The sequence below is a fragment of the Mastigoproctus giganteus genome, chromosome 1, assembly GCF_048544385.1.
Source record: "Mastigoproctus giganteus isolate SK-2022 chromosome 1, ASM4854438v1, whole genome shotgun sequence".
In the NCBI taxonomy this organism is placed as follows: Eukaryota; Metazoa; Arthropoda; class Arachnida; order Uropygi; family Thelyphonidae; genus Mastigoproctus; species Mastigoproctus giganteus.
In genome coordinates, this window is record NC_143575.1 from 185,260,721 (window position 1) to 185,272,721 (window position 12,001).

The 12,001-nt window shown below is 35.9% G+C and overlaps 1 protein-coding gene across 4 annotated transcripts in view; it reads right to left on the reverse strand.

The window, feature by feature from the left end:
- The window catches only part of LOC150091364 (ralBP1-associated Eps domain-containing protein 2-like), a 303,767-nt gene that overhangs the window by 71,355 nt on the left and 220,411 nt on the right, over positions 1-12,001 (reverse strand). For all 4 annotated transcript variants that reach the window (XM_090383441.1, XM_090383448.1, XM_090383421.1 and 1 more), the window contains one exon: positions 9,626-9,753. In XM_090383441.1, coding sequence (XP_090239567.1) covers positions 9,626-9,753 — 128 coding nt within the window. The remainder of the gene's footprint in view (positions 1-9,625; positions 9,754-12,001) is intronic.

The following is a 12,001-nucleotide window of genomic DNA, read 5'->3' on the forward strand; positions in this document are numbered from 1 at the left end:
ACTCTAGAAGGAAAGGGATGAATCAGATTGAACCACTTAACATGGATGGGTTGACTATTGATGATCATGCTCAAGTAGCTGATAAACTGAATGAGTATTCTGCATCCACATTCACACGAGAGTTATTCAATGAGGGGAATGCCAGAATTTTATCAAACTAACAGGGAGCAAGTGATTTTGTAATAAAGTGGAGGAAGAATTGTTGAAGTTAAACATAAGGAAGGCACCTGGGGTGGACGGGATCTATCCAGTTATATTAAAGGAGGCAGCAAAGGAAGTAAGCAAACTCTTAGCCATAATTATGAGAGCTTCCTTGGACTCAGAGGAGGTCCTCATTGTCTGGAGGTGTGCAAATGTATCAACAATCCACAAAGGGGGTTCAAAAGGTGACACAAGTAACTATAGACCTGTTAGTTTAACTTGTGTTCCAGAGAAAATAATGGAGTCACTGGTTAAAGAAGCATTGCAGGATCATCTAGACAAGACTGCAGTAATTGTTAAGACACAGCATGGGTTTGTTAAAGGGAGGTCTTGTCTGACTAATTTGATTGGATACTATGATGTGGTCACAAAGGAACTAGATGCAAAAAATAATTTTGATATCATATACTTGGATTTCAAGAAAGCTTTTGATACTGTTGCACATGGAAGATTGCTGTACAAATTGGAGAGGTATGGCCTGAAGGGTAAGTTGCTACAATGAATAAAGGGATGGTTGAGCTGGAGACAACAGAGAGTGATTATCAATGGACACTGCTCTTCATGGACAAAAGTTATTAGTGGAGTTCCCCAGGGTTCGGCTGGGTCCATTGTTGTTTTGTGGAATCCTGATATACCTTCATCAATGATATTGATGAAGGTATATCAGGATTAATGTCCACATTTGCAGATGATACAAAGGTTGGCAAGGTTGTTAACGATAGTAAAGACAGTATGCTACTCCAACTGGATCTAGATAAGTTGGAAAAATGAGCTGAGACGTGGAAACTAACGTTTAACATTAACAAATGCCGAGTACTACATATGGGTAGCAATAACCCAAGAGAAACATACCAACTGTGTGGTACTACACTCAGGGAAGTGGAAAGTGAAAAAGACCTGGGGATAATTGTGCAATCAAATATGAAGTTTGCTGAGCAGTGCAGACAGGCGGCCAGGGTAGGTCATGGAGTCTTGTCAATGATATACAGGAAATTTGCTTGCAGGGACAGGGAGGTGATTATCCTGTTGTACAAGACAATGGTCAGACTACACCTAGAGTGCTATGTACAGGTCTAGAGGCCTCATTTTAGAAGGATGTAGAGTTGCTAGAACAAGTACAAAGGGCAACAAGATTGGTGAGGGGAACAAAGGGGTGCCCCTTACCAAGAAAAGCTTAAGTTCTACAAATTGCAGCACCTGGAGAATAGGCCCTGCAAGTGATCTGATTGAGTTGTATAAGGCCTTGAATGAGCAAGCTGAATGCTGATGGGATTCTTCCTCTTGCTCAGATTAAGAACCTGAGGGGGCATAGATTCAAATTGAGGAAAGACAGTTGAAGAATAGATGTGTGGAAATTTGCCTTTAGTCCATCGGGCGGTTGATTGGTGGAACAGACTTCCATCTTTTGTTGTGGAAGTTGACAGCCTAAATAAATTTAAGGCTGAGCTGGACAAGCATTTGGAACGAGTGGGGTGAAATGAGAGGTTTTTTTTTTTTTTTTTTTTTTGGCTGATGCTGCATAAGCTTGCTTTCTTGCATCGTATGCCTACTAATGCTATCTGACAAAAAAAAAAGTATTCATACAAACATCAGTTTAGTGAATAGTGTGTCACTCCCCCCTTTAGCCACTACAGCACACTCCACCCTAATGAATAGCCTTTCCCCTAATGAACGCTAGACTGCAGTGGGTATTGTTCTCTATTCCATTTGCAGTGGTCAGTTGAGCTAACAATATGGAACATGTCAGTTTCACCCTTGCGGACACTCCAGTTCATTCCAAAGGCATTCCATAGAGTTCACATCAGCACTCTGTGCTGGCCATTCCAACTTTTGTACATTTATTGTTGAATCATTCTTAAACAGTACGAGCAATATGGTATGGGTATAACCCACATTGTTATAGTATTATGCTGCTGTAACAATGTGGGCTATACTCAAAACAAGTGCTACATCATAGAAAGCATCAGCATTCATGGTTCTGTCACACAACTAGCAAAATTTTTGGGTCAAACCATAAGAAACAGCTACACTATAACCATTCTCCAAGCATCCTACACACCCACCTATCTGATCAGAATAGCACGTAGCATGATTGGTCTCTCCATAGAATCAATTTCCTTTCCTCTATATGGACAAAATTTGGCATTCATCAAACCATGCTTGCATGGTGTCAAATTTGACATCATGCAAGCATGGACATAGAGGAATGTAAAATGCACCCACTGATTGTAGTTGGTAATACTGGCTTTTCATCACCCCTTTGGAAACCAAGGCTATAGAATTCCATATATAATAGGTTCACACAGACCTCAACTGCCACTGATGCCTTAAAAGTTCTGGTTGATGTTTTGCAAGGATGTATGAGATTGTCATTCTGTCTTCTTAGTACCTTATTGTCATGGTGGTAATACTATCACACTTCCATTTCATGGTAAGCTCACTGAAAGTTGACTATAGATGGTGTAGACTGTCAACAAGCCAGCAATGGTTAATGAAACAACTAGTTGGTTGTTCTTGTCATTCCATGAAAAAAATAACTAACTTGTATCATACATCTTCTCATATATCAATCTGAGTCATATGTTTATCAGGGATGGTCTAATGGACTATGAAAACAGGAGTGCCTGGATACTTTTTTTTTGTAATATATAAAATGAAGGCTTTGGGAGCAGAACCAACATTTGGTATTAATTAAAATTTTAATACCATGTTGCTCCAAATTGCTCCCATAAATATGTTGCCTAATTTAAGCAATAAAGTGTATTTGTTAACTAATTTTATACCTGCATATACTTATGTCCTTTTACAAATACAGCAGACTCTCGATTTACTGGGATCGGATTAACGGGGACACTTCAAGACTCCAAATTAAAAAAAAAAAAAAAAAAAAAAAAAAAAAACAACTAGAAATCTTATATAAAATTCAAGTAATAAATATAAAGGTATAAACATCTGTTTATAAAAAAAAAAAAAAAAAAAAAGGGGGGGGGGGAAAGAAAAAAAGAGAGAGACCAAATGTTTAGTTTGTTTTAGTGTGTCGCGTCAATTGTTGTGTTCCGGCTCAGCACAAAAGGACAAATTTTGTTTCGTTATTCATGTCAGGGATGTTGGAATTTTTTTTTATAATAACTATATTTTCTTTTTGTTTAGAAATTGCGAAAATGGGCAAACGCAAGAGAATTTAAACAAAAACTCGAAATTATTCGAAAGTTTGAAAACGGTGCATCCATTAAATCTCTAAAGAACCATTATAATGTTGGTGACCAAACCATACGCGACATTGTAAAAAATAAAGGGAAGCTATTCGATTTAAAATTGGCATCGCAAAAAATAAAGGGAAGCATCGTATTGGACACGCGAGTAGTACGTGGTAAGTTTTTCGTTTTTTTTATCTATCGACATACTTTTTTACATAGATTGCTGAACATTTTTCGATACAGTAAATCCCCGACTTATGAAACTTTTTTTTATATATATTTTTTATATGACTGAAGATTTCAGTGAAGGGGACACACATTTCACTATAATAACTTAAAAAACCCACAGAATTCAAGCTATTGGTATTATCGCAAATGCAATAAGATCGAGTTTACTACACGTTTATAATTAGATGCACTAACAGAAAGCCCAGTAACCCGGAAAGTGCAAACTGTTTTATGCTAGTGACCTCCAGAAAGGAGTTTTAGTAAAATGTGAGCTCGTGTGGGATGATAATAGTGAGTTTTTGCCTTAACCCTGTGAAGTTCTTTTAAGAAAATTTAATTAATTTTGACCGTTATCATGGTGTCGACTAAGAGAATAAGTGACAGCAGTACTAGTAAATCTATCAAGAAAAGGAAAGCGATCGAGTTGGATCAGAAAATTAAAATGATAAGGATGTATGAAAATGGCCAAACATTAACAAGTATTGCACGGAATTCAGATTTGTCAGTGGCAACGGTGAACACAATAAAGGAGAAAGAGAGAATACGAGAAGCGATAAAGGGATTGGCACCAATTAAGTCAACTATAATACCCAAGGTTGCGAAACACACATCAGTTTTTACAGTACTAACATGCGTTTTTTCTTCCTTTTATGTTTTCTTTTCTTAAGCACCACCACCACTCTGGCTACTTCACCGCCATTCCCAGATAAAGTTTTTAATTGAACTAATCAAAAATATATAACTATTTTTCTTCATTCTTCTGAGGATATTTTGTGATTTTTGTAATTTTGGCATATCAGGGATATAGTAGCAATATTTTTTTAGTCATTCTCGAGTTACGTAAAACTGGACTTAGGTAAGAAGTCCAGGAATGTATCTCTTACGTATGTCGGGAACTTACTGTATTTTTGGATTAACCAAGAAATCGATTGTCAGGGAATTTTCTTTTACCATCTATCCCGGAAAATCGAGAGTCTACTGTACATCAGATTATACTGTAGGCCCAATATATCATTGTTATTTTGTTCCAAATGAAAAAATGACATCTGCATGAATATTTTGAAGATTCAAATTTCTACTAAAATTTATACTTCATCATTCCCTTAGAAGTATGTCTTAAAAATAACAGCAAAGACTACAGATCAGGGGTCATGTTTCTCAGCACAGAATAGGCAATCAGATATAAGTTTATGCTGGAAAAAAAAATTTTTTTTTTTTCCAGTATAAATTGAGCCTTGAAATGGCAGGCTCTATTTCTGAAACTGGAGAAACTTAAGTCAGACAGCAGAGGACCTCATAAATTTCTCCACCTACTACCACAAGGTGTTATACTTCTTATCAAAACCTCCAACTGAAATTGTAGAATGGCAATCCATCAAATTGAATAGAGTTTTATACCAACTGCATGACTTATTTATTCCAGTATGTCAGAAATGGAACAAGGGGCTAAAGTGTCCTTGACCTGGTTCTCAACAATTATCTGGGCGGTATAAGACAGTACAGGAACCAATGCTGGGCACTGACCACAATAGTATAAAATGAGCACTGTCCAAAAAATCTTGATGGTTAACATGTTGACTGCTATGGCTTATTTGGGTGAATGGGTCTCCGACGCCAATCTGAGTTAGGTATGTTAAATTATTCAAAACTCAAATTATAATATATATTCGTCACCAAAACTCCTAAAAAAGCTTATTGTTGATAAAAAAAAGAGCTTCTCGATTCTCGAATTGTCTCGTAGATGGCATGTGTAATAGAAAATTCCTCGCAGCAGTCAACTACAAGTTAACTCAAGACGTATTGTTACCTGTAGAATTCGCCGTATATAAGTCAGTACTGTGCGTAAATCCGCAGTAGTGACATAGACTGTGCTGTGTATGTGCCTTGTATTTGGTAATTTGTTGTGTTTCTAAAAAAAAAAAACAAACAAAAGAACCTAAACATGGATAAGAAGAGACCACTGACCAAAGAAGAAGAGCTTGAGCTGTATGCTAATATGAGCGACTCCGAATTTCAAGAGATTTTTGACGAGCCGTACAGTTCTGGTTCTGACAGTGACAACTATGAACCTAACAATTCAAGTGAGGATAGCGAAGGTAAAGCCAGCTGCCAGCCTGAAGATAATCCTAATTCTCCGCAGGCAAGTTTTGAAGTACTTACCTCAAATAATGATAATAATTTGTGAAATGAGATAGCACAAGATCCTACACAATTTATTTTTGAAGAGAACGTTGGCTTGAAAATGGACACAACAGAACTTAGTGTACAAAAATTGGTAGAGCTATATTTTTCTGAAGAATTTCTTTGATTATTAGTGGAACAAACTAATTTATACGCTAGGCAAGAAATTGAAAAATGTGGACAATTGCAAAATTATGCCAGGTCATCAAAATGGAAAGACTGTGACATCTCAGAAATGAAAGTGTTTCTTGGGATTTTTCTATAAATGGGTCCTTGTTCTTTTCCTTCAATAGAGCATTACTGGAGTACAAGTGCATTCTACAATGTATTGGCATTGTTTTAGCAATCTTTTATGAGTCGAAATAGATTCCAGTTGATATTGCGATATTTTCACTTTGTACTGCGATATTTTCACTCATCATATGTATTGATGAGTCGATGATGTTGTGGATTGGGAGACTGAATTTCCGCCAGTATATAAAAAATAAAAAGAACAAATACGGAATCAAACTTTACGAACTGTGCGAGTCCAATGGCCTTGTTATGAAAATAAAAATTTACTCAGGTAAATCAGAAAAAACTGAACAAAATATAGGTCATACAGCTGAAGTTGTACTATACTTGCTTGAGAACTACTTAGACAAGGGATATGTAGTGTATATGGACAATTTTTACAATTCTGTTGCTCTGATGAAATTGTTCTGCTTGAAAAACTTATGTATATGGAACATTACGCACCAACAGAAAAGAAAATCCAAAAGATCTGGTGATGAGAAAATTAAAGAAATGTGAAATTGCATGGCAACGAAATGGCCCTGTTGTAGTTTGTAAGAGGCGGGATAAAAGAGAAGTTCTCACTATTTCTAACAAACACTTTGAAATGGTTGAGATATGTAACCAGAATGGAAAACTTTCAATAAAACCAAACATAATTTGGGATTACAATAGTGGAATGTCCGGCATAGATTGATCGTATCAAATGCTGTCATATTATTCAGTGCTAAGAAAAACCATCAGATGGCTGAAAAAAATTGCATTGCATATTTTAGGATGTATGCATTATATACATAATGCATACATCCTTTTCCGTCAAGTTATAGGTTCCACCAGAAAATCTCTAAAATTCAGAGAAACATTCATTGAATCTTTGATTGGAGAAAAAATTCAAAACGCTTCAAAGAAGATTAGATCAGAATGCGACATTCATTATTTAGAGGTAATACCACCAACTGAAGAAAGAAAAGAAGAAGAAAAAAAAAAAAAAAAGCACACCCGACACTAAGCCGCGTCAAATATGTACCAGCAATAAAAAAACGCAGAGAAACACGCTATTGTCCAGTGTGCCAAGAAAAGCCTGCTCTTCGTGTAGAGGAATGTTTCAAGAAATATCATAAATAAACACTATAATATTATCGTGAATTTTAGTTATACACTTTTATTTATGTATCTGTAAATAAAAAATATGTTGTTGTTGTTGTTATTTGGTTTTTAGGAGCATTAGCAACTAAGGCCATATTGCTCCGAGGATTTGAGGTGGTCATTCCCTGACCTTTCTGCATTCTCCGTATTTGGTGCGGGCTCGAACCCCGGTCTAATCAAGAAGCGTGTGCTACGCACTGCTGCTCCTGCCCACCTGGCTACAGAAGCGCCAATATATATATATATATTTTTTTTTGTGTGAATAAATTTTCTGTTTTCTGACGCCGTGGTTCATTCTTATCCCAGAAGCCCACTATCCATCAGTTGCACATATTTGCTACAAATATACTCGTAGCTGAGCCTGAAAGGCAAGTCATACCAGTCCGGGTTAACTTGTAGGCAGCATCCTGGGCCAGATCACCAAATACGAATTAACTCATAGTCGCCAGTCGACGTGTTAAAGAAGATGAGGGTTCTGATTTCAAAATGAAATTTGGGTGGGGGGGTGCAAGATGGTTTCTCAAGTTGTGCTCTATTAATTGGAGAAATAACTACTCATATATACCGAATAGAATATATTAGAGGAAATGTTTAAAGGATTTATTGTGTTATTTGGTTTTTTTTTTAGGAGCATTAGCTAACATATTGCTCCGGGGATATGCGGTGTTCATTCCCTGACCTTTCCGCATCCTATGTATTTGGTGGTCACGGGCTTGAACCCTGGTCTAATCAAGAAGCGTGTGCTACACACTGCTGCTCCTGCCCACCTGGCTACGGAGGCGCCGATTTATCGTGGAAGCCACTAATACATTCATTACAGAAGAGACATAATCAAGTGGGCAATGTGGAGTGCAGTAGTACATGGATTTGATTTGACTGGTTCAAGCCTATGTGATTGCTAATTAATGATTATATTCTTGTCCAAATTATAAATTTCACTCTCCTTTGTGGTTATGCCAGAGTACAAACAGAACATATGCTCATTTTATTTACTTACTGCAAAAGAAGGAAGACAAAATGGTCAGTACGACAAGTGAGAGGTTACAATGAGGAAATGCAGAAAAAGGTTGGCTAGTTAGATTTTGCAAGGTAATTTCAAATGGCAGTTTGACAAGCTGACTAATTTGTCAGTTTGCTGTAAAATTAGTGACTTAACTATCACTGAGAGGCACCTGTTGCAAAAGTTACTGATGCTTAGGGAGGGTAAGACCCTGGGATGGACAATACACATCATGTGAGTACTAAACCAGTAGAAACAGTAACAAGATCATTACATTTCAGGAGTGTGGGGGCCTGACTGATGTATATATATATAAGGTCCCAAAGACTGAGTACCTCTTTGGGTACCCAGTCTTTACACATAAAATGAATGACGAAGGTACATTTCCACTTATAAGAGAGACAGGAACAAGAAGGCACAACCATAAAATCTTGAGCATAAAATATGGGATCCCACAGAGTTTATTATTGGGCAGTGCATGGCAGGTCAGTGGAGTAAATTATGCTCCAAGATGGTTCAAAGTAGAAAGATTATTACAGTTTAGTGGAGAACTGACTGGTCACTTTTTTGGCAATAGGAAAAGCATGCATGATCAGGAAAAGAAATGTGCACCTTTAAAAAATTTCTCCCATGTGAGGAAAGATGCCAGCAACCTACTTTAAACACAGTGATCTAAACCTAAAAAATAAGCCCCAAAAAGGATCAATTGAGCTATATAAGAAAAACAGAAAAGATTAGGTGTTCACAATCCTAGACAAGATCAATTAAAACAGACACCTAAATTAACAAGGATTCTATAAACCCAACTAGAAAAGAAGATAAAACAAAAATTGAAGGAACTTCTTAAAGATAAAAAGATCAACACATATATTACTTTATCATTACACATAAACTGGAACTCCCCACTTCATTTTTGGAAATATCGAGGTACATGAAAAGGAGACCCCCCACACTTTGCACACCACATTGTCAATGGAAGTCACCACACCTGAATTGTTTTTTGCGGAGAGTGAGTGCAAGTGTTATTAGGAGGTTTGTTTTAAACAAACTTCAACTGATTTTACAATTATTTATTTGATAGATTAATGCATGACAAATGTTTGCACAATCAAAGTCTACAGTAAAACTAGTAGTTGGTTGACCTCACAACAAGAAGGGTGGAAATGGTAATAACATAGAAACTTCCTGAATAGTAGAAGCTTGCTGCCAGAAGCAATGGAAGTCATAAGTTTCCTTAACATTACTTCAGACACCATTTGCAGAAGGCATTTTGCAATAATATAATAGTGTTATAATTAAAATACTGGACAGTGCACAAAGGTTAACAAAATTTGATCTTAAATCACTTATTCTAAAGGCTTTCCTTGTTATGGATATAACATTATTAGTTAATATTTACCCAGTCCACTGAGATCAAAAGAGTAACTTCGACCATGACTTGATCTTGGCCTTGGTGGAGGTGGGGGTGGTTCTCTTCTTTGTCCAAGATGAACTGATAGGGGCATGTTATAGGAGTTTGATAAATACCTACAGGTACAGATTTTCACATTAAAAATATAATAAATAACCATTACTAATAATAAGCTAGAAGGGAACCTACAGGGAAAAATTATAGGAGAAATAAAATTAAATACTGCATGATCAAGTTTAACCTAATTTGATGATAAAGAACACTTCTCAAGATTACCACTAATCATAAGAGAAAGAAATTATGTTACTGGTGGACGTAGCTATATCTTTAATTGGTGAAATGTTCATAAATAAAATAATGATATAGAATAAAAATATAAAACTGGAACTTTTTTCAGGAAGATCACACTTCGTAGACTAAGTAAAAATCATAAATCTTGAATTAAAATTGACAAAGTCAGTTTTAAAAAAATACAGATGCATATTTTATACCTGATTTAGATCATATAAGCAAATTCTGAAGCAGAGCTTAAGTGGAATCACCCTTTCTTTACAATGCTGGTTAAAGATATAAATGTAGCCTTCTAAAGCTATATTAACATCTGGATAAAGGTATCAAAAACTTTTATGGGATGCTTCTCAGATGGACATTTCTAAATACATTTTGTATATAGTAAAACTACAATCTACTAATGCTGTTTCAGTGTCAAAAAATCGACAATGGAACAGCATTCTCTCACGTTCCACTTAGTTTATTAAAAGCAATCATGGTACAAAAGTGTGTGTGTGTGTGTGTGTGTGTGTGTGTGTGTGTGTGTGTGTGTGTGTGTGTGTGTGTGTGTGTGTGTGTTTACAATAAAACCTCACTAATTCAGACTACTTTTGTTTTTAATGCAGAATGGAGATCTTCCTTAAATTAGAATTTAATGACACAATTCCAAACTTCTTTCAGATCATGTTGTAAGTGAAATAAAATTATTATATTAAAAAAAAAAAAAAGTAATGCAAATGAAAGCTATTTATGGCATAAAGAATTAAACAACAATATAATACAGGAATTATATACAAAATTTATAACTATCAGCATTGAACATACTGATTAAAGTTTGTTTATAAAGTCTAAATATTTGTGTTCTGGTGTTCTGTTTGATTTGTATTCCACTTTGTTTTGAACATAAATCTTTTCTTTATCTTTTCATCGTATGTGCCCAAATACCCTGAATCTTGCTGCTTGGACGACAGACACAAGGGGACATAAATTTAAACTGAAAAGGAATGATTGCAGGACAGATGTACAAAAATTTACTTTCAGCTAGAGAGTGATTGATTGCTGGAACCAATTTCCATCTGGTGTTGTGAAGGTGGATAGTTTGAATAAATATAAGGAAGAATTAAACAAATTATTAGAGGGAATAGTCATATAAGGTGAATTAATGCTTTTTTTTTTTTTTTTTTTGTGGCTGATGCCACATAAGCTTGCTTCATTGCATCATTTGCCATTGCTAATTACTAATACTAAATGAACTTATATTTACAAGCAAATACATCTGCTTGTTTTTTACGAACTACAACTTTAAAATATAGAGCAACCGCGCCATAACACGCCTCTTCATACCGTGGTTTTAGGATATTATGGGTATGATTATGTTCCCCAAAACGAATTATTAAAAAGAAAAGTAGTGTGTTCAAAGAACTAGCAACTTCATATTGTAAATTGGGAGAAGTGAAACTGTATATTCTCGTATCTACTCGTACATTCACCACCATATTTCCAAGAAGGGAAATCAGCAAAAAAATTGGCTGTATATTCGTTTCAACAGCACTCATCTGACTCCTGTCGAAACTCACAGAATGCATACAAATTATCATGTGAATCACAGAAACACAGAAACCTAAGGCAGATATAAGCTAGTCTGTAATCAAGTCACAAAGGAGTTTAGAAGGGGAAGGCAGATTATCAGAAATCTTTGGAAGAGGATGCAAGAAAAACAGCAAAGACTTCTTTAATTATATAAACTCTAGAAGGAAGGGGATGAATCAGGTTGATATCTGGTCCACTTGATATTGATGGTTCGACTGTTGATGATCCTGCTCAGATAGCAGACAAACTGAACGAGTATTTTGTATCTACATTCACACATGAGGAATTCTGTAGGGAAGTGGAGGAAAGAAGCTTATAAAAGTCTAGCAGGGAGCTTAACGATTTTCTAATAACTGAAAGCAAAGTGGAGGAGAAATTGTTGAAGTTAAACATAAGAAAGGCACCTGGGGTGGATGGGATCTATCCAGTTATATTAAAGGAGGCAGCAAAGGAAGTAAGCAAACCCTTAGCCATAATTACGAGAGCATCCTTGTACACAGGGGA